The sequence below is a fragment of the Primulina eburnea genome, chromosome 14 (assembly GCF_022965805.1).
Source record: "Primulina eburnea isolate SZY01 chromosome 14, ASM2296580v1, whole genome shotgun sequence".
Taxonomy (NCBI): Eukaryota; Viridiplantae; Streptophyta; class Magnoliopsida; order Lamiales; family Gesneriaceae; genus Primulina; species Primulina eburnea.
In genome coordinates, this window is record NC_133114.1 from 28,004,849 (window position 1) to 28,028,185 (window position 23,337).

At 35.7% G+C, this 23,337-nt stretch overlaps 3 protein-coding genes across 4 annotated transcripts; 2 read left to right on the forward strand and 1 right to left on the reverse strand.

Annotated features, from left to right (window-relative positions):
* Positions 1-1,806: 1,806 nt before the first annotated feature.
* LOC140811430 (uncharacterized) lies at positions 1,807-17,348 on the forward strand. The gene is made up of 13 exons (XM_073169294.1): positions 1,807-1,887; positions 2,028-2,154; positions 2,256-2,392; positions 2,494-2,690; positions 3,550-3,831; positions 3,916-3,974; positions 4,198-4,234; positions 4,347-4,418; positions 4,499-4,649; positions 4,748-4,879; positions 5,356-6,510; positions 6,677-7,751; positions 16,896-17,348. Exons 2-11 carry the CDS (start codon positions 2,037-2,039, stop codon positions 5,752-5,754), a joined length of 1,584 nt encoding a protein of 527 aa, XP_073025395.1. The 5' UTR covers positions 1,807-1,887; positions 2,028-2,036; the 3' UTR covers positions 5,755-6,510; positions 6,677-7,751; positions 16,896-17,348.
* On the reverse strand, positions 6,751-7,712 carry LOC140811307 (berberine bridge enzyme-like 22). Its single transcript, XM_073169170.1, has 2 exons — positions 7,223-7,712; positions 6,751-7,061 (listed from the first exon to the last, which is right to left on the reverse strand). The coding sequence occupies exons 1-2, from the start codon at positions 7,710-7,712 to the stop codon at positions 6,751-6,753; spliced, it is 801 nt and encodes a 266-aa protein (XP_073025271.1).
* Positions 17,008-21,393, forward strand: LOC140811431 (probable magnesium transporter NIPA2). 2 transcript variants are annotated; one of them, XM_073169295.1, is made up of 9 exons: positions 17,008-17,507; positions 17,624-17,767; positions 18,388-18,444; positions 18,877-18,967; positions 19,052-19,212; positions 19,606-19,733; positions 19,845-19,982; positions 20,564-20,656; positions 21,006-21,393. In XM_073169295.1, exons 2-9 carry the CDS (start codon positions 17,641-17,643, stop codon positions 21,165-21,167), a joined length of 957 nt encoding a protein of 318 aa, XP_073025396.1. In that variant the 5' UTR covers positions 17,008-17,507; positions 17,624-17,640; the 3' UTR covers positions 21,168-21,393. The 2 variants fall into 2 exon arrangements, with proteins under 2 accessions (XP_073025396.1, XP_073025397.1); XM_073169296.1 differs by having other exon boundaries at positions 17,008-17,333.
* Positions 21,394-23,337: the final 1,944 nt, after the last annotated feature.

Consider the following 23,337-nt stretch of genomic DNA (forward strand, 5'->3'; position numbering starts at 1 on the left):
TCTCACATATATATATCCGTAAGACCATGAGCTGGATTAAGAAACTATAAGCTCCGCAAAAACTTTTTTCTCGCACTTTTACCTGGTAGAAATATTATTATCTATGTGTGTCTGTGTGTGTGTGTGTATATATATATATATATATATAAAGAGTATATTTTTTATAAGACGATCTCACATATCTTTATCCGTGAAACGAGTCAACTCAGTTCATACTTACAATGAAAATTAATATTTTTGACACGAGTTGAAGATCTATATTACAAAATTGACTTGTCTAACGTCTCATAAGAGGTTTTGTCTATTATAAAATTACAATGACCCACGTATTACAATCCTCTTAGCTTCCTTGGACCAACAAACCGATCGACCCGAAAAATCATGTTCCTGTGTAGGGTTTTCGAGTTTGCGTCACGTTGGGTTGGACCCAATTTAATCCGAAAAAATAATCGGGTTTGGATCAACTTGAATTGACCCGAAAATTTAAATTTTTTTAAAATAGATATTAATAAATATTGCTTATATTTTTATATATTGTATGTTTGAAATATATATATATATATATATATATATATATATATATATATATATATATATATATATATTTCAAGATTTAATAAAACCAAATTTGTAAACTCTACACACAAAAAAATGCATTGCTTTTTTAATAAAGAAAGCTATCACATTTCCCACACGCAAATAAATTAATAATTTTACTTTTGTAAAAAAAACATAATTTTATATTTTGTAACCAAAACTTGACTGAGATGGAACTGGCACCTTTTTCCGAATTGACCAAGTAGACGTGAAGATTACTTGATATATATATATATATATGTATGTATGTATGTATATATATATATATATATATATATATATATATTGTATGTAATTAAACCCAATCAATAATACAACTAAATATATATGAAGAAAAGTTGAAAAAAGTTATTAAAAAAGTTGAATGAAATAAATACAAAAAAGTGGAATGGCTAGTGAGTAGGTAAGGATAAGATACTAATATAAAGCGTCATATTGTAATAATAATACAATATATAGTTCGTAAGATATAATAATGGAATAAAATTTGAATAACATAATTGTAATGTTTACGGAACAAAATCCCCAATTTGGTCACGTTTTTCTTTGAAAATTAATTAAATTACGAATTTTAACTCTTTTTTTTTTGTTGCCAAATGATATAGTTTAATTCCACGGAAAGTGTTTGACTTCAAGTTTTCCCCACAGAGACGTATAGACCGATCAAATGGAAGACTGCACCAATTTGAAAGTTATTACATTCTAGAATACCTTTAAATTATATGACTTTCTGCATACCTACATGCATCTTAACCACGAAACAATTCATTCAAATATACTCTATCTCTTCCATTTTTCTTGCACTAAATAGCCATCGATAGAATTGAAGAACTCAATCCTTTTTTTAAAAAAAATCATCATCCAAGTTTTAATCCGAGGCCGTATCGAAAACATAAGCTCGGGCCTTGGGATTAACTTTTCTGGTAAGTTTTTTTTCTGTCATGGGATATGTATATATCAGTTTTTGCATGTATGATATTTCTTCGTGGAATGAAATATAATTCTAGTATTATTTTGGTTTTTGCTAATAAATATATTCTCAGACAAGAATGTTCATGCATATGATAGCCCACTGTGCATATGCTTTTTAAAAAAACTTCTAAGCGTGTACTCATGAATTTACAAGATTCATAAAACCAGGATCGAATCTATGGAAGCATTGGTTTATACATTCATTTTAGCCTCGACTCCGGATAGCCTTGTTTTTGAGTTGATGGGAAAAACCCGGGCGAGGAATGTAGAAAAACTTGTGATTGGTGTTTATCGCATAACTACGTCCTCGAGCTTGAGGTTTTAATCTCTTCGCTAATTATATATCATATTATGAGGATAGAATATTGGACCAAATTTTTGGGTTTTAGTTTTACACAAAGTCCAAATCTTTACCAGAAGACAATCTGCAATTAATTAGTACATTACTGGGTTGACAGGTTGAAGCAATGAGCTTCATTCATGACCAAAAACTGGTGAAGCAACTGTTTCTTTGTGTCATGTTAGTGACTTCAAACATGTTACAGATCGAAGGACTACCGATCTTATCAACTAGTTTTATGTCAGGTATTGCATGAAACGAGCAAAAACTTGACATGAATTCAAATGCCAAGTTCAAACAGCAGTCAGCATATCATTAATTTGATGGCTTTTTTCAAAATATGCAGGACGATATTTATCAGAAACAGGCGTCTCGGAGTCTAGTGAACAGATATATGATCATAATACTGTGAGAGCAGATCCATTGGACCATTTGGAGAAATATAGAGGCGGGTACGATGTATCAAACAAGCATTATTGGAGTGTATGTGTTTGTTTTAGAAGCAACAAAGTGGTTTCAGACTTGTTTTTAAAAAAAATTATGCATCACTTGAAAAATACTAATGTGTTTACTATCTGCTACAGTCTGCAGCTTTTACGGGTATGTATGGATATGCAATTGCGGCGTTGTGGATCATATGCGGTGTCGGATATGGAGGCTTTCTTCTTGCAAGATCTACTTGCTGTAAGAGCTACAGAAAGCTCAAGAAGAGATCAACCTGTCAAAACATGTGTTATCTGGAGCCTCTACTCTGGGCAGTTCTCTTCACAATTCTTGCAATGTAAGCCGTTCTCCACTATCTTTATTCTACACTCAAGTTAAAATACCTGAAACACTTGGTAGGAAAAAGAACAAGAAATTAGTTGAAATATAATTGGACAAAAATACTTGTGTGGTGTCTCAGGGCAAAAATTAATCACTAGAAAACCAAAATATTTACAAACACCAATAACTAATGATTATGACTAAAATCAATTTCCTCAACACTCTGAGAAAACAAATGCTTTCTAAAACAAACAACTAGAATAAACTTTAGTCAAGAAAGCAAACAAAAATGTGATGCCAAAACTAGAGAAACAAAAACGATCTCCAGCCAACTTCATCACGGATGTTGTCTGTAGATGACTCCAACATTCAAGGTAACACACGGTATCTGCACTCTTCAAAACTGCACGTCTCTTGAAGAATGTTTTTCTCTGAAATTCCACAAAGCACGAGGTGAGTGTATGATTGATCGAGAGTGCGTCCAACACATCAATATCCTCGCTTCTCTTATTTATCACATTCCTCATCTCACAAGGAAATCTATAAGAAAAGGAATGTAAAAATTTAATAGAAAATAAACTCTTCTTTTAAACATTGATACTATATCATGATAATATTTGCATATTTATCTCATTATTTAGAAAGACAAAGTCTCATTAAATATTATACACAATCAAATCAACAAAGAAAAGATAACATTAGAGAAATTATTTAAGTTAAAAGATTATATCAATTAAATTCAGAAATAAAATTTCCCAAAGATTACATTACAAAACAGGGAATAGCTAAACATAGAAGTCAGCATTTTTCACATTCGAGTTTGATATATGAAAAACTGCCCATTCAAATGTCTGTACAATATCACTCATTTTCAGAACTGGAAGCGGCCTAGTTCTCGGAGGAAATGCAAAGTTCCATTCGAGAGCAAAGACAATAATAGACATCATCATCGATACAGCAGATGATGCTTCGCACACGATATACACTACGACTGGAGCTATGAAAGAAATGGCCCTTAATTTAGGAAAAGTTAATGGAAGTCGCCAGGCCACAAACTTCTTAACTTCGACATCCAGAAGGCTCGATGCTCAGGCTGCCGATATAGAAAGACAAGCTTCCAAGCATAGACGCGACATCGATGAGGGCATAAAGATCGCGTAAGGCCTCGATCTCTATTCATATGCCTGGTGCAAGCATTTCAGTGCAGATGAATATTATTTTTTTCTTTCTGATAATTGCAGGTACATAGTAACAACGGTGGCCATTTCACTCTCTTTACTTACTGTAATTGCTCTACTAGGTAAGCACGAGACTCAGCATATGAATTTACTCCACATTGCATTTTATTCGGTTCGCATGTCAAGAAAATGACACCCCTTCCTTATAGCAGTCAAATTCACGACAAATCTACCAAAATTTGGAAACATATTCACATTTTTCACATAAATTCAAGAATCATATACTTGTTTCTTTTCTAACGTAGTTATACTTCTAACTTCTCGAATTCTGTTTATCACATGCAGTCTCAGGAGTCTTAAAATTTCGAAGAACTTTTCACGCGTAAGTAGCCGCCGTCGTTTCACTACCTAATATCTTGACACATTTCTTATGCAAAACTACCTATTTCTCACAGAGATGCTAGCTCATATATTTTCATACGTATTGCATGCAGGCTAATTATACTTTGCTGGATTTTCACTATCCTGTGCTGGTTGTTCTTCGGGATTTATCTCTTCTTGAAAAAGTACAAATCCAAGTAATTATATAATCAAATGAACCATCGAAAAAGTAGGTAAGCACTAAGCATTTACTCTATTCATGTAGCTTCTCCGGCGATACGTGTACCGCACTTGAAAGCTTCCAGAAAGATCCATACAGCAGCAGCTTGAGCTCCATTCTACCATGTGATGAATTGCTTTCTGCCAAACCAGTGCTAAGTGAAGTTGCTGCAGGCGTATACAACATAGTGAAAAAGGTGTAAAACACTATAAAAATCACAATTTGGAAAGGAAAATGCAGAAAATTAAACCTGTAGTCTCCTGATTTATTTTACGTGCGTGATACATGATGCAGGTGAACAAGAACTTATCCACTAGTTATGGGAATATTGTTCAGATTTGCAATCCTTTCTCGCCGCCACCGAATTATGAATATCAGCCATGGAGTTGTCCTGCTAATTCGATCAGAATCGGAGACATCTCGCAGGTACACACATATCATCACACTTATTTTCCCATTAAATAAATTACATGATACGGATCCCCTGTTTCATGTTTTGTGCTGAAGAGGCCAAAATACCTTGAGCTTCTGAACTTTTAAATTGATAGCTAGAATCTTCACTGGACTATTTTTTGTGTTAGATTTGCTTTGTGCCTATACATGAATAAAAAATGTATAGGCCTCTGAGAAATACATACATGTGGCATGAAAAAAATCCTCACTTCAGCTGGATTTAAACAAAGTTTTCTGGTTATTAGCTCAACGATTTTCCGAAAAGGATTCCACATATTCGATACAACAAATTATCTGCATATGCAATTCACTCCCTCCCAATGTAATTTCCAGCCTAAGTATGTGCTTCTTCGTATACGACACCACGTAGGGTGGGATGTTAGTAAACTATCATGACTACTGTTACGTCTCATGCATCGTAACGACCCTGTATTTTTCGGGGATTGAAGGTGCTGAGAACTCTGGCTTGTCCAGATTCCAATGGCGAAACATGCAACGGAGGGATCTTGGTACCAGCTAATTACTTCTATACCGTGGAAGCTTATTCCACTTCGATACAAAAGTTGCTAGATGTTTATCCTGGCTTAGAAAGCCTGGTAGAGTGCCAGACAGTCAAGGACGCTTTTGCGAAAATCCTTCGCCAACACTGTCATCCATTGAAAAGAAACGTGAGAATGGTGTGGGTCTCATTGTTGTTTCTATCAGTTGTGATGGTTGTGTTGATTCTAGTATGGATCATCGGATCACACCACGATGACCGCAACCTCCATTCGCTGAACCGTTCCGTGAAACCCCATGATCACAAGGAGGAGGATGTGCTGGAATCTAACTCTACTTGGAAACCATAGCAAACTACAGCAGAAAAAAGCAAGAGGGTGGCCGGCAAGGGCAGTCGCCCCCTTTATTTTTTCATTTTTTTTACATAAATTTATGTATTTTTTCTTTATTACATGATCATTAAGATATGTCTCCCTCCAAATTTTTTTGAACTTTAGATTTTTTAGTTGTTTCCTAGGTATAAGAAGACCATACTCTCTGCCTCTTGGGAGAAATACACAATCCGTAGGCCAAGATATCCAATAAATCGAAGAGCAATACGGGGCAAATACTTCCTTTTTCTCCCTTTAGCAACATTCCCTTGAACATGGGATATTAATGTAATGAATTTGTGGACTTGAAAGAAAGTTATTTATTTGATTCATTCATCAACAATATATGCAGTCGATACGTTGAGCACGAGATTTTTCTTGATGCTACATAAAAAATAATGAAATCAAACTTTTCTTTTTTGTAAGGAAGTTGACGTGACAGAGTTTATGGAAGATAAATCATTTAATTCGCTACACCCGGTGAGCATAGTATCTGCCCAGAGTTTGGCGAGACTTACTCTGGCTGGCTGGCTGGCTGAGAAAGGCATTTGTGGGACCAATTGCAGGACTTCCTTTCCCCGTAATAATTAAGAGTGGAGCCTAATTAATTGAATCACAGCCATGTAATAAGAGATATTTTAAGACAGTCATGCACAACGAAAGATTGAACGAGTGCATCTAACTATCAGCTTCTGTGTTATCCCTTTTAGTTTTAATCTATCATTTTTTTTAACGGTTGGTATTTTTTTTATGCTTTCTTGACAAGTCTTTTAGAAAAGTTTATGGCAAATGTTTATTTATTTGATATTTGTTATTTTCAATGCTATCATTTTAACTATTAATGTAGATCGTAGACAAATGTTAGATTTTAGGCCACAACCTGATCAATGAGCTCCTTCAGACAGGTGAAAAAGATGCAGAATTTGAAGTGTCACAGCTATAAATTCCAGGCTTGAGAAAGAAAACTAATTAAAGTTACATTTCGAAAGGCAGACGATTCTGTATTCCTTGATTGTAGAGAGGGGGAATACTCTGTTCGCTTCTAAAGATATTTCTCGGATCAACTCTTGATTTCACTTCTGCCAGTTTCTTGAAGTTCCCTTTGAAGTACTTTGTTCCCCAAATCGTTGCTTGTGAGTAAGTGATGTTTTCAAGCTCGTTGATCCCTATATCAAGATCCCTGTAATTCAAGTAAGTAGATCTTGGGGAGCTCGACACATAAGGTTCCATATAATCGTAAAGCTCCCTGATCCAGTTTATGTGTCTTCTGGATTCAGCTTCACTATCTGCAATTCATTGCACAATGTAAAGTATGTTGTATAAAGTTCCTTTTCTGTGAGGAAATGGGAGTTCAGATTCTGAGATTTCATCCATTTTTCCTCCATAAGGATCCATGATTATGATGCCGGTCTCCACTTTTGAAATCCGGCTTTTTACTGCTTCCCACACGTCGTTTCCCATTGGTTCTCTCGCAAAATCTGATTTTCCCTTGAGGTAGCTTTTATCCCGGCCTGGACATTTCTCTCCAATAACACTTCCAATGGATCTCCTGGCTTGAACCTATCAAAATATAGTGTAGACTCAATCCAGCTCATCTCACTGCAGTCGACCGGATCCAACCCAAGTTCCGGAAATCTCTTCTCCATTAACGGTATTAGCTCCTCTGCCGGGCCCAAATAGAGTGAATCGAACATGACTTCTACTTCACCTCTATTTGAATTCTGAAAGATGAGCCTGATGAACAAATCTCGGGGAAGCTTACTTGCGACGTTTTGCCATATGTTGACAAGTTGTATGCCTTGTTGATCCAGATTCTTGTGGACTGTGAAAACAGTGGCAATTGGTGGAACTCGAACCAGCTTGATTTTCCAGGCAATTATGATTCCGAAGCTGGCTCCCCCACCCCCTCTGATAGACCAGAACACATCTTCGCCCATCGTTTCTCGATCAAGAACTCTTGAATTTACATCTATCAAGTAAGCATCTATGATGTTATCTGTCACATCCCGAAACTCGGGATTGACACCGGCGTCGCTTATCAATCACAAAATCGAAAAAAACGACCAGCCTCGTAGCACAGTATAAACCGAAACCAGTTTATTTCATAAATTCGCCAAAAATAATCATTGTCTTTACAACTGAATAAATTGCGGAAGCGTTTACAGTTAAAATAAACCTACTAAAATTCTTAAAATCTTTGCAGCATAATTCGAAATATAATTGATTTCACCAGTCCCAAAACTAGTCCGACTCTTCTTCCTCGACCTGTTCCTCTGATTTATCTTCAGATTTATCTGGGAAGGTGGTAAGGGGTGAGTATTTGGGGAAATACTCAGCAAGTGGGGGCCGTTCGAGTACACAACAACATGCATAACATTTTCGAAATACATACACACGGACACCATGCATACTTTGACTCATACCACATTCATATCATTGACCTGACACTGAGATTCCTCTACTTTCAATGGTTTACTGATATCAGTCCCTAATTTTTACTCCTCTAAGGGGACGAGGCCGTATAGCGGTATCTCCCCCACCGCGTCAGGGTACGTATGGTTGGGATTCCCACCCATATCAAGTTGAATTCTCACAGTGTCAAAACATTTATTCATGCAAAATATCGTAACCAGAAGGGTGTAGAAGAAGAATTGTACTCGATCGAAATTTCGAAAATACGAAAATAAATGCACCGAAATTCAACAATTTAAAACAAACCCACTTACCTTAAACTTCTTGAAGAAAAACGTGAAAACTCCGGTGGCTGGACTGCGGCAGCGCTTCGCTGTGCTCGAAAATCCTAAGGACTAGGGGAGGGGCTCGAAAATTTGAGTAGAGAATGGTGTGAGTTTTCGAGACCTATGCTCTCCTATTTATAGGAGTTGGCTGCTATCCTGATCGTGTACCAAATCGCGTTTGATTCTGAATCAAATCTTTATCTTAAATCGTGATCAAATCTACATTTATTCTCTATCCTAAATTTCGAAATATATATATATATTCCAAGGTAATTTTCGAAATTATACCTTGCCCAGTCTGTAAAATTTCGACTTTTGTGTCTAATTCTCAATATTCGGTAGATTTTTGACTTCCTAAAATAATAAAAATTATATTTCTTAAATCCCATAAATTTGCTTACTTAAATCCGAAATTATTGGTATTTTTCCACAAATAAGATTTTGATTATTTTTCCTAAAATCCTGGTAGTTGAACTTTTTTTCCCAGTCTGTATTTATCGCGTAGACTTTTCCTTTTATCTATGATTTTCGAAAATCCCTAATATTCCCTCCAATATTTCGAAAATCTCCTGGTGGAAATCCTCAAGATTTGATCGGGTTATCTTCTACCTTAAATCTATATCCGGTAAAATTCTGCATAACTAAAAAATACACACGATATTATTTAAATTTTTTAGAAAAATATTGTACACGGTAGAATTATCCAATCTAAAAATTACAACTACTATCACGATAAAATCGAGATCTCGGATTTTACATCCCTCCCTCCTTATGGGAAGTTTCGTCCTCGAAACTTGGGTTGGCTTGGTCTATGAAGAGGTACGGGTATTGGTTCCTCATCCTTTCTTCTAACTCCCACTTCATCCCAATATAAGAGTGACCGACATTTCCTTCCATACAGAGCTTCATATGGAGCCATCCCAATACTGCTGTGATAGTTGTTATTATAAGTAAACTCGATCAATGGTAGATGATTGCTCCAATTGCTACTGAATTCTAGGGCGCATGCTCGCAGCATGTCTTCTAGGGTTTGAATTGTTCTCTCGGTTTGGCCATCGGTTTGAGGGTGATAGGCCGTGCTAAGAGTGACTTTCGTTCCCATGGCCCCTTGGAAGCTCTTCCAAAAACGTGAGACAAACCTTGGGTCCCTATCAGATAGGATACTCACTGGTACTCCGTGCAGTCGTACAAATTGTCCATGTACAGTGTAGCTAACTTGTCCAGATTGTAGTTCATACGGACGGGTAGGAAGTGTGCAGATTTTGTAAGTCTATCTACAATTACCCATATTCCGTCTTGACCTTGCCTCGACTTTGATAATCCTACCACAAAGTCCATGGAGATGTGCTCCCATTTCCACTCGGGTATCTTCAAAGGTTGCAATAATCTTCCAGGTCGCTGGTGCTCTGCTTTGACCTGTTGACACACTTGGCATTTTGAGACAAATTCTGCCACATCTCTTTTCATTCCATTCCACCAAAAATTACCCTTAAGGTCTCTGTACATTTTTGTACTTCCTGGATGGACTGAAAATTTGGACTTGTGTGCTTCTGATAATATTTCTTGGCGAAGGTTATCGTTGTTCGGTACGCACAGTCGTCCATTCATCCATAGGACTCCCTTGTCATCGATTTGTAAATCTTGAGACTTCCCGCTTTCGACTTGTCCCTTAAGTTTCTTTAGCTCGGGGTCTCGGTCCTGATTTAACTTGACGGTCTCTTGCAGGCATGGCCGAGCGGAGAGTGAAGCTAGAGTGATCTTGCCTCCATTTTTCCGACTCAGAGCATCGGCCACTTTGTTCGCTTTACCTGGATGGTAACTTATAGTCAAGTAGTAATCCTTCAGTAGTTCGATCCATCGCCTTTGCCTCATGTTTAGTTCTCTTTTGCGTGAACAAGTACTTGAGGCTTTGGTGATCCGTGAAAATTTCACACTTGGCGCCATAGAGGTAGTGTCTCCAAATTTTTAAGGCGAAGACAATTGCTGCTAACTCAAGATCATGCATAGGGTAGTTCTTTTCGTACGGCTTTAACTGCCTTGACGCATAGGCGATCACTCTTCCCTCTTGCATGAGTATGCATCCCAGACCTTCTTTAGATGTGTCACTGTAGATGGTGAATTCCTTATCTTCAGTAGGTAAGATTAGCACTGGCGTGGATGCAAGTTTTTCCTTCAATGTCTGAAAACTTTTCTCGCAACCTTCGTCCCAGATGAACTTGGAATTCTTCTGAGTGAGCTTAGTCAGCGGTATAGCTATGGAAGAAAAACCTTCGACGAACTTCCTGTAATAACCTGCCAGTCCAAGAAAGCTCCTGATATCTGTGGCTTTCTTAGGTTTTGGCCACTCTGTAATTGCCTCAACTTTCTTGGGATCCACTGATACTCCTGCTTCCGAGATCACATGTCCTAGAAAGGATACACTCTTAAGCCAGAACTCACATTTCTTAAACTTAGCGTATAGCTCTTTCTCCCTCAGTGTCTGTAGTGCGAGGCGGAGGTGTTCTTCATGTTCTTCCTCGTTGGAGAATAAATGAGGAGGTCATCAATAAATACCACTACGAATTGGTCCAGAAATGGTTTGAACACTCTGTTCATTAGGTCCATGAAGGCTGCAGGCACATTGGTCAACCCAAAAGGCATCACTGTGAACTCATAATGCCCATATCTTGTCCGGAAAGCTGTTTTGGGGATATCTTCAGCCTTGACCTTCCATTGGTAGTAGCATCTTCTCAGGTCAAGCTTGGAAAATGTTGTAACTTCTTTAATTTGATAAAAAAGAATCGTCTATCATTGGAATAAGATGTTTATTCTCGATTGTGATCTTATTGAGTTCTCTATAATCTATACACAATCTCATACTTCTGTCTTCCTTATTCACCATCAGGACTAGAGTTCCTTATGGAGACGTACCCAGTTGAAATTGCTTCTTGTCTAGCAATTCTTGGAGTTGTTCTTTTGGCTCTTAGAGTTCAGTTGGCGTCATTCGGTAAGGTGCTTTCGTAATTGGTGCAGCACTGAGAACCACATTGATTTTGAACTCAACCTCGTGGTCCGAGACTATCCCGAGAATTCTTCCAGAAAAACGTTCGGAAATTCTCGCATTATTAGTGTATCTTCCAGCTTGAGCTCAATTTCTTCTTGCACTTCGTTCACCATTGCTAGGTAAACTTCTTTGCCTGATTTAATGGCCTTCCAAGTCTGGGAAGCAGAAAAAAAATGTATTTCTGTCTCTTGGCATTGCCATGATACCTGATTTCTTCTTGGTTCACGGTTTGGATTTTGAAATTCTTACTCCGGCAATCTGCTATTGCACTGCTCTTAGATTACCAAACCATCCATATGATGACATTGAAATCTACCAAAGTACTTGGAATCAAGTCGGCACGAAATATATGCGAATAGATGATGATTTTATTTTATCTTGAAATTATCACAATTATTATCTCAAAACTTAAAACCCATATAAAATCTTGGAACTTAACTCAATATAAATATATACTCTATTGATTTAAATCCCAAAAATTATAACTCAATCGTCATAAAATAAAATCTTATTCAACCTCGAACAAATGAAATAAATCCTCAATTAATTCTTTTGTTAAATCTTACTTGCACTAAACCTTACCTTCCTCGAGACCATTAGCTTAGAGAGCTCTAACACAAACTATTTTTATTGAATGTCTTTCTCCTTGAATCTTTCTTAGTACCGAAAAAATTCAAAACTTATTATGTTGTACCTTCCTCAATATCCATCAATAATCTCATAACTTATTTTATTCATATAAGATCGTAATCTACTAGTTATCCCAAAATAATATAAATTACTTAAATCTTAAGATACTGTTTCCCAACTTCATCTTAGACCAGGTAACCCAAAATTATACATATTTAAAGTTAACGCTAAGCATTCTTAAGAACCCAAATTAATGTTTACACATTTAAATATTGCCCAAAATCAACTTCCATATTGGAATATCCAAAACTTATTATAACTCTCATCTCAAATTTTCACATATTAGTTTTTTTTTTCCCAAAAATAATTTATTGTCCCAAATCAAATATTTCACCTTACATCAGAAACTTAAATCAACTTATCTCAGATAAATACAATCTCAACAATATCGGTCAATACTAATTGTTTCCTTAGTAAAATTCCATAAAAATCCGATAAGCACTACGAGAAACGCGTTGAACGAGATTTTTCGAGATATTTTTCAAAAATGGAAAGTCTAGAGATTAACATATGGATTGAAAGATTACGTCGAGAGGGTTCCAGAACAGTTGACAGAACCGAATTCGGAGTTTCCTACGAAAAAAATCGAAGAACACATGCTGGCGGGTTGACTCGTTGTCTCGACAGAGTTGACTCGCCGGGTTGACTCGCCAGAGTATGGTCAGAGTAAAGGCGCATGTCGGAGACAGTGTAAGGGTCACGGAACCGGTGATGGAACGTCCAGACTCGGTCGGAAAGCTACCTAATTTCACCGGAGAATCGCGCAACTCGCTCACTAAACTCGAATTTGAGCGTTTCCGATCGTTCGATCCGATCCTAAAATTGATTGGTGCTAAACGTTGCCCATGCATTGCGTATCATATAGATAAAATTAATTGAAAATCGGAGTAGGAATGGTAGGGTAATTGGACGCAAATGTTTTCGGTGTTTTAGGGTTTATACCCAAATTCCTAGATCTGAAATTACGGCTTCACCCGAACTCTAAATCTTAAATTAGTTGAGGGCTTTGGTTCGTTTCGTCGAGAAGATTCTGGAAATGGTCTCCGAACGAAGAACGGGTACCTGAAACGGCCGGGATCGGCGAAGAAGCTCGGCAGCTCGTAAGGCCCTGTTTGGCCGAAATACGAAAATTTCCGAATTTTTTTTTTTTTTTTGAAACTCGATTCTTCCACTCGGATTTTGAAACTGACGGCTCTGATACCACTAAAATGTCAAGCCCCGAAACTCGGGATTGACACCGGCGTCGTTTATCAATCACAAAATCGAAAAAAACGACCAGCCTCGTAGCACAGTATAAACCGAAACCAGTTTATTTCATAAATTCGCCAAAAATAATCATTTTCTTTACAACTGAATAAATTGCGGAAGCGTTTACAGTTAAAATAAACCTACTAAAATTCTTAAAATCTTTGCAGCATAATTCGAAATATAATTGATTTCACCAGTCCCAAAACTGGTCCGACTCTTCTTCCTCGACCTGTTCCTCTGATTTATCTTCAGATTTATCTGAGAAGGTTGTAAGGGGTGAGTATTTGGGGAAATACTCAGCAAGTGGGGGCCGTTCGAGTACACAACAACATGCATAACATTTTCGAAATACATACACACGGACACCATGCATACTTTGACTCGTACCACATTCATATCATTGACCTGACACTGAGATTCCTCTACTTTCAATGGTTTACTGATATCAGTCCCTAATTTTTACTCCTCTAAGGGGACGAGGCCGTATAGCGGTTATCTCCCCCACCGCGTCAGGGTACGTATGGTTGGGATTCCCACCCATATCAAGTTGAATTCTCACAGTGTCAAAACATTTATTAATGAAAAATATCGTAACCAGAAGGGTGTAGAAGAAGAATTGTACTCGACCGAAATTTCGAAAATACGAAAATAAATGCACCGAAATTCAACAATTTAAAACAAACCCACTTACCTTAAACTTCTTGAAGAAAAACGTGAAAACTCCGGTGGCTGGACTGCGGCAGCGCTTCGCTGTGCTCGAAAATCCTAAGGACTAGGGGAGGGGCTCGAAAATTTGAGTAGAGAATGGTGTGAGTTTTCGAGACCTATGCTCTCCTATTTATAGGAGTTGGCTGTTATCCTGATCGTGTACCAAATCGCGTTTGATTCTGAATCAAATCTTTATCTTAAATCGTGATCAAATCTACATTTATTCTCTATCCTAAATTTCGAAATATATATATATATCCCAAGGTAATTTCCGAAATTATACCTTGCCCAGTCTGTAAAATTTCGACTTTTGTGTCTAATTCCCAATATTCGGTAGATTTTTGACTTCCTAAAATAATAAAAATTATATTTCTTAAATCCCATAAATTTGCTTACTTAAATCCGAAATTATTGGTATTTTTCCACAAATAAGATTTTGATTATTTTTCCTAAAATCCTGGTAGTTGAACTTTTTTTCCCAGTCTGTATTTATCGCGTAGACTTTTTTTTTTATCTATGATTTTCGAAAATCCCTAATATTCCCTCCAATATTTCGAAAATCTCCTGGTGGAAATCCTCAAGATTTGATCGGGTTATCTTCTACCTTAAATCTATATCCGGTAAAATTCTGCATAACTAAAAAATACACACGATATTATTTAAATTTTTGAGAAAAATATTGTACACGGTAGAATTATCCAATCTAAAAATTACAACTACTATCACGATAAAATCGAGATCTCGGATTTTACATTATCTGCAGCCAGGCCATGCTTTCTGAGCAATGTACCGAACCCCCCTCCACTAAAGTGGCCGCCGACGCCTACAGTCCGGCATTAAATTTAAATTTAAATATTTAAATTTAAATTCTACAAAATAAATTATTTTAAAACTAAACATTCAACAACATCCTAATTTTATAAATAAAAAATAAATTATTATTGAATAAATAATTATTAAATATTCATGACACCTATAAAATAGATCTTAAAAATCAAATATGCAAAATAAAAAATAAATACATTTGTCATTTAATCCAACCATGACATGCAAAGATGATAGAAATATAATAATTCACATTTTTGTTATGGATATTTTTTTAGGTTTATTCAAATTCAAATCCCATCAAATCTGATCAGTTTTGTGAAGATTTGTTTATACTAAATTAAATCCAATCGAATCCCTTAAAATCCAATTAATCAATCAGTTAAAACTAGGATTTACAAATCCAAATCCTCACAAAACCCTCCAAATTCTTTCGTCCAAACATAGGGTTAATAGGCAGCACCAACCTAAAATCTTGGGTTAGCCCTGGATTTGAGGTTAAAATCTCTGACGCTGTGAAATAAGGTGGATAAAATATCGGAATAAGGGTTGAAATTTGATCTATTGTAATTACTATATCGTGGGTTTTTAAGATTTGGGCTCACTTTTCTTCAAAAAAAAAAAAAATTGATTTTGGGTAAATTTGAAGTTTGGATAGCCAATGTAGCAAGGGACAGAGTAATAATAGGCTTTGGGGATTTTTGCACTTGAATACATCACTTGACCAATCTAGGTTTGAGTTAAAAAATATCCAAAAACCCACACGAAATTTAATGAAATTACAATTTTATTCCATTACAAATTATAACATGAGTATACTGATTTTTAGTTATTGGTTTCTTGTGTATTTTTTTTATGACGTGAGAACACACAATCGCTATTTTTTGGTGTGAACTCGGTAAATTTTCAGACTAATGTAACAGTATGCAAACCACGTTAGTCAGGTAAATCATACTGGACAAGCTCTGTATTGCCAGCTCACCCGAAAATGTGTTGTTAGGGATAATCAAACTCCTGATCATTGGTCAAACAATCACTTACTAGATCAACTCAAACACCCATTTGAGAGTTGATTTTCCTCTTATTGTTTTTTTTTTTTAGATATGTTTTTCGTGCCTGATAATAGTAGGAACGAAGTCCGTCAATAATTTCTCTTATGTATCGATATATCTAAAAAAAACAATAATTTGTATATACAAATTGGCCTAACTAAAACACCAAACACTAGTTAGTTACAATCAGATAGTTAGGTTCCTTTGTTGACTCTTGATCAGATCACCTAAATCTTCAAAATCTCGATCGCCATCTCAACAGCCATTTTGAAAAAAACATTGATCAGACAAGCACTTCTAAGATGCGCACACAAAATGATCAAATGTAGATTTCGAATAATTTAATTTCAAATTTCTTAATTTATTTAGATGAATAAAATTAAAATGAATTTTATGCCTTCTTTAATCTTTATATAAAATGTATATAGGATCTTTAAAATTTAGAGTGTGTCTCATGTAGACCGTCTCACGGATTTTAATCTGTGAGACGAGTCAACCCTTCAGATATTCACAATAAAAACTAATACTTTGAGCATAAAAAGTAATATTTTTTTCATGGATTACCCAAATAAGATATCCGTCTTACAAATACGACTCGTGAGACCGTCTCACACAAGTTTTTGCTTAAAATTTATAATGTGTTGTAATATGTAATAAAATTGAAGTGATTTATTTATTAACTTTAAAATTTTCATTAATAATATATTATTTATTACCTTTTAAAATAGTTTTTTATATTGGTTTACTACGTATTTTTTCTTGTCAACTTCAAGTTCAATATATTCCAAAGGAATGATTCTGTTTGCATTTATGAAGGTTCTTGGTGGGTTGTATGCGTGACACGTGGGTTCAGCAAGATTTCAAGAAAATCATGGGATCTGTGGAGTTAAATTTGAACGCGGGATTCGGAGGAAACGGACATACCGTTTGCTGTCATTTGCTCACTGCCCCCCGAACCTTATCTCTCCCCCTCCTCGTCCCCTCTCTCTTTTCCCCCATTCTCGAAGAAGAGAGAGAACGACGGGGTCGGATTTTGAAACTCTGAATCATAATCTGTCACGTGCTTTCTGGTTTGAAGAAAATCGAAAGAAGATAGAATCATGTTGCCATTATCAGATTCCAACGTATTCTGTCATAAGATATACATGCATATCTGATTTTTCTTGTTTTCCATTTTCAAGAAAAATCAGAACATAGAGAGGGCGAACCCGTCTTCAGATTTCTGCCATAAGAGGATATCTTTATTGAAGAAAGGTTGAGATACACAGAGAGGACGGAGGGAGGCTGAACAATTTTCCAAAAAAGGAAAAAAATGATGTTTTCAAAATGTTTTATTTCTTTATCTGGAAAGATGAAAAATATTTATTTTGATTTTGAGACTCTTGTTTTACAAGTTTAGCCTGTTGGGGCACCCACGTTTCCTAAGAGGTTATTTGAGTTTGTTATTATATTATTTTAATCTTTCCTTTATTTTGGTTTTTTTTGTAAGTGTAAGTGGGCATTTGGTTTTCCGGGTGATAGATATATTGGGTTTTTGAATGCAGGGATTCCATCTGAATCAATGGGAGGTATATCTGATAATGTTAGGGGACTTGCTTTGGCAATTTCTTCAAGTATCTTCATTGGGTCTAGTTTCATCATAAAGAAAAAGGGCCTAAAAAGGGCAGGGGCTTCTGGAACTCGAGCAAGTTAGTTTGTTCATACATTTATGCAGTTCTATCTTTCTTTCTTTTTTTTATATTTTTTATATTTATTATTAAAAGTGTTGATCATCTAATAACTTTTGTGTTCGCCTGAAATGAGAATCAGAGGAAAGAAAACTAAGTGGTTTAATGAGTTCAATTTGGGGAATATAATTCGGAAGATCGAAGGAGGAGCATCTGCTGGCTCGATATTGATTTGATTGAACAATCCCGTGCTTTGGCAAACCAAATTGCCACATATGGATGATTGAGTTTAATGACTTATTGTTGCAAAGGAGTCTTAAACCAAACACTACTATGCAAACATAAGAATATCTGGATGCATTTTTTAGTACATAAAAGTCGGAGAGGGTAGATCCATCACGGGGAAATTGAAGTCTATCTCGGTTATGGAAATGCATGGTTAATGTGGTGCTAAGATTTTGATCTAAAACATGTAAATTTTGTGATTGCTGTACCAAAATGACTTTTTTCAAAACTTATGCTTTACCTGGGGATATTAGTTAAAGTCCGTGCTCTCCTTTGGACTGTCCTTTCTTCCATTATTATTATTATTATTATTTAATGATTTAGCTCGATGTTGACTAAATACACTTTTTAATCAGGCAAGGGAGGATACTCGTATCTGCTGGAACCATGGTGGTGGGCTGGTATGCTTACAAGTAAGAAATAAACTTCACTGAACTTTTTCCTGCTCATCCATTAAGGAATTTTGGAAATTCATGGCTGACTGTTTGCTTACGCTTGGATATTTATTAATTTTTTGCCAATGTCATGTAATTGAATGCGGTTGTTGCTTTTAGTTGGTGTTTTTTCTGAAGCTGAACAAACATACAAATATGTAAATTTTAACGAGACTCGTTAGGTTTCTACTTTCTATACAGCTTTATCATAGTTTTTCATTCTCATACATATATGCTGTCTAGTCTAAATTAATTCTTAGGTTTGAAGTTGTTTCAAATCCTACAAAAGTTTTGAGTTAAGTGGGTTTCTGTATGAATAAACATTCATTTATGATTTCTGAGTTCATCACACCATAGATAACATTTTTTTTTATATTCGTCTTTCTAATTCAATTCTACATGTATCTACAGTGCTTGTTGGCGAGGGTGCAAATTTTGCTGCCTATGCATATGCACCAGCCACTCTAGTCACTCCCTTGGGAGCTTTAAGTATCATTTTCAGGTGTGGCCATAGATAATCAAAAGCTCTTATACAGCCTATTTATATTATATGATGATTTAACTACTTAAATAATTCCCAATGCAGTGCAGTATTAGCTCATTTTATATTGGATGAAAGCTTACATATGTTTGGGGTTGTTGGTTGTGTTCTTTGCTTGGTGGGTTCTGTCACCATTGTCTTACATGCCCCATTAGAGAAGGATTTTGAATCCGTGATGCAAGTATGGTATCTAGCAACTGAACCAGGTAACCAGTGGTGTTTCTTGATTTGACTTGACTAGTTTCTAAAATCCCAAATTCACGGTCTCAGAATTTTTATGCATGATGATCTAATTTGCACACGGATATTTCAACTTTCAAATTTGTGCTGTGAAATAAGCTAGGAATATTCTCTCATTGAAGGTCGAAGAAAGTCGATGATTGCCCTAAAATATTGATAATAACTAGTTTAGTCTCTGAAAACATGATTTAATCCTCCGTGGGCTCTTTCACAATAAATTCTTTATGTTTCATCTGTCTTATATGAATAAACTTTCTTTGATGAAAATGTTTTTCTTGTGTACGTTATTTTGTACGTACATTTGATGGAACCTGCTAAATCTTCTGGAATCACCACTGAATCAAATATCTGATCAACAGGCTTTATTATCTACACTTTCATAGTGTTGGTTCTTGTTGTCGTTTTAATTTTCTGGTGCGTGCCTCGCTATGGACAAACACATATGGTTGTATACATTGGAATTTGTTCGCTCATGGGTTCACTTACGGTCAGTTTCTGTTTCCTGTATGCTCCTTATCAGCCCAAGTGATATCTCGATATCATCTGGGAAAAAAATATATTATTCTATATTCGTTCCATTCACCTTTTTCATCTGCAGGTTATGGGTGTCAAAGCAGTTGGACTTGCTCTAAAGCTGTCATTTTCTGGATCAAATCAGTTTATATACTTCGTCACTTGGTTTTTTACGATTCTTGTTATTGTTTTCTGTGTTATGCAGCTGATATATCTTAACAAGGTATGTTTGTTAATCATTTAGCAATGTGTTTCGTTCATTTAATAATGTCGAAATCAATATGATTTTTTGTGGTATTACAGCTTTGTAACAGTTATTTAAAATGCGCACTTTGACATAGATGTTTGGTACTTGTGCGAAGATCAGTATGTGTTATGAAAATTAGAGGTTCAGCACACTTGTGTTTTTTTTTCGTGGCTCATCTTTGGCTTTATACTTTCAATAACTTATCTTTGCATCTATCTAGTTTTTTCAAAATTTTCAAGTGAATCATTTAGATGGATAATTTTATAAATGAGCCACTCAAAGAATTACAGAAGTTTCAATTTTTGATTCTACCTTGTAATAAATTGCAAACTTCTCTATAAGAACTATATTTAAAGCAAGAGCTTGTCCGAAGTGTGTCATCCTCTTATGGGAATGATGATCATGTTAGTCTGGATATATTGTTTCTCTACTTTTTTTCTTAACTCGAATTAGAAGAAAAAGAAAATGTGGTTATTTTTCATTCGTCATGAGGTTGTATGCAATTTTTTTGTTCTCCTAAACTTTCATACATGAGATACTTGGTTCTAAATTTGCAGGCACTGGACACCTTTAATACTGCTGTTGTTTCCCCTGTGTATTATGTCATGTTCACCACACTAACTATTGTAGCCAGTATCATAATGTTTAAGGTGAGACCAATTTCTACTTTGCTTTCTTATTCACTTTTCAGTGTTTGCGGTTTTGGTGGGAGAGGTGTAGGGGCTCAAGCAAACATTACACAAAAGATTCCATCGGAATAAAATTATTTGACTTAGACATTTGACAATAATTTTTAAATCATTGACCGCTTTTTGCCCGCGGGATAGCCTTAGACCGCCTTAGACAAAGGCAGGGCAGGGACGGGCGAGAGCTGTATACCGCCTAGGCAGTCACTTCAACCGCTATTTAGAACACTGCACACAAACAAGGACTTCTAATGGATCCATGACAATTTACTTATGTCAACTCTTGAACATATCTTTATTTCCTCTGATTCAGGAATGGGATTCACAAAATGCATCACAGATTATGACTGAACTCTGTGGTTTCGTGACGATCCTCTGTGGAACTTTGCTTCTTCACAAAACAAAAGACATGGGAGGTTCTCCAAACCCATCATCCCCAGGATTTCATCCCTCAAACAGAGAACAAGGTGCCTAGCTGCACAGAATAAGTTAATAATACACTTTAATGGCCTATACACGGTATCTGGTTAGATCTAAAGTCTATTGCCGCAAGGAAGAGTTGAATTTGTTGATTAACTAGTGCAAATGGAAAAGGGGAAACAAGTTGTCCTAAATACTTTGTATACTTGAAAAGGATTGTATAGACTGCCTTCAAAACATATTCGATATTCGATATCTAATCGGTACCTCATTTCAAACTAGGGACATTGAGTGGTTATTCATATTACACTAACCAATTAAAGTTTCAAATTACAAACCATTATATATAATGTCACACACAATAACATTTAAGAAATATTTAGATCACTTTTTAAAAATTCAGAGATTATTTTTCTTTTTTAAAAAAAAAAATCTTTATCATTTTATTTATTAATTTGCTTGAGATAATTAAAAATAAATTTTAATCGAATTCGTTTAAAATCATGATGTTTACGTTTTTCCATTTGAGACTCAACGAAATGATTAAATGGGCCTGGATCCAACCACATTTGAGCCCATTAGAAGTCGAGGAGACAAATCTGCACGTGCCGTAAAATGCTGTCTTCTTAACAACTGCGAATTATGGGAACCAGATTCAGTGGGTTTTTTGTGCAAATATCGACAGTAGCAGGTGGGTATTGATGGCAATCGACGGATGCCCGGAATTCACTATCCATCAGCAGGATGAAATGGTAGAAATGTTCTAAATGCAACGGAAGGGTATTAAAGAAATACATGTATAGATAAACGATATACAGAAATTGGTGGAAAGGGGGGAGGGGTGTGAATTTCATTTCAACTTTTAAATATGAATTAAGGCGTGTTAGTCGATTCTCTTTCCTTAAAATTGGTTTTAGTACAATATTTATAAAATGTGGTCTTGATGCAATATACCTTTCTTTCAACACAAAAAGCACACACAACAAGTAGCTCTGGTGAATGATTAATTACAAATCCTACTCCTGTACCATCATGGTACCTACATGCGTAATCAAACATCCAATCTCACACAAATTTTCATAAAGAAAACTCAAGATTCAAATCACCTGCATATCTGTCATGTCCATGACGCGCCACTTCATCTCCGGCCGCTCTCTCACATTCCTTCGCAGCATAATCGATATAACCACCTTCGAGAAATCAACATTGGTTGTATTTCTAAAACCCTCGTCCTATAAATGCTCAGAGAGACTCGAGCTTCCGCACCCGGGAACCAGAATGCTCATATGTTCCGCCTCCATCCGAGGCGACGCTCCTTCGGATTCCGGTGGTGATGTAGATGACAAAAGATGTTTTGTGAGTAAGTTTTGAATTTGAGGCCACTCCACATACCACTCGAAAGAGTCTTCGCCGCCTCGCACGGTGAAGAATTTGTCCCACTTGTCTTTGCTAGTGAAGTCATCAAGTGTTTTCAGCAGCTCTTCTTGCTCGGTGCTACCAGTGTGCGATTTTGAGGTCTTCTTCTTCTCTTTCTTCCCCATTTTTCTCTGCTATTTCTTGATTTCAACTGAATAGTCAGCTGGGTTTTGGACGCGGGAGCAATGATCGTAGCACGGCCAACACAAGCCAGTCAATCTTGTTAACTTCCTCTACATCTGCGATTCCCTCCAATCTGATACAAACTTGCTTTTAATAAAATAATAATTATTTTAATTTGTAGTCAAAATTTTAACTTCATCACATTTCAAACCAATTCATACTTTATAATTAAAAATCAATTTTTAACATACAAAATAATATATTTTCATAAATTCGACGAATAAAAATCCGTGTAAATATGTGACCCATTCATATGAGTTTTTCTGATAATTTAATTTGTTAAATTAAATATCATAAGTTTATAAAACTATATAAAAATTAATATGTTATATAAAAGGACTTGAATAGACAACTAGAAGAAAAAGAACAACCATAATAGTAGTAGTGATAATCTATACTTTTTCTATAATATTTTATTAAGTGTGAGGCACTTGAAATAATTAACTTTGGTATCATAGTCTGTTTAAATAATTATATATATTAATAAAATGATAAAATTTTAATGCAATTCATATGTAGTTATCATTAGTTTTTGGTATTTAGGTTTATAAGTTCAATTCTCACTGATATCATTTTTTTATTCTTTTATTTTTCAATTTATATTTTAATTATATATCAAAATCTCT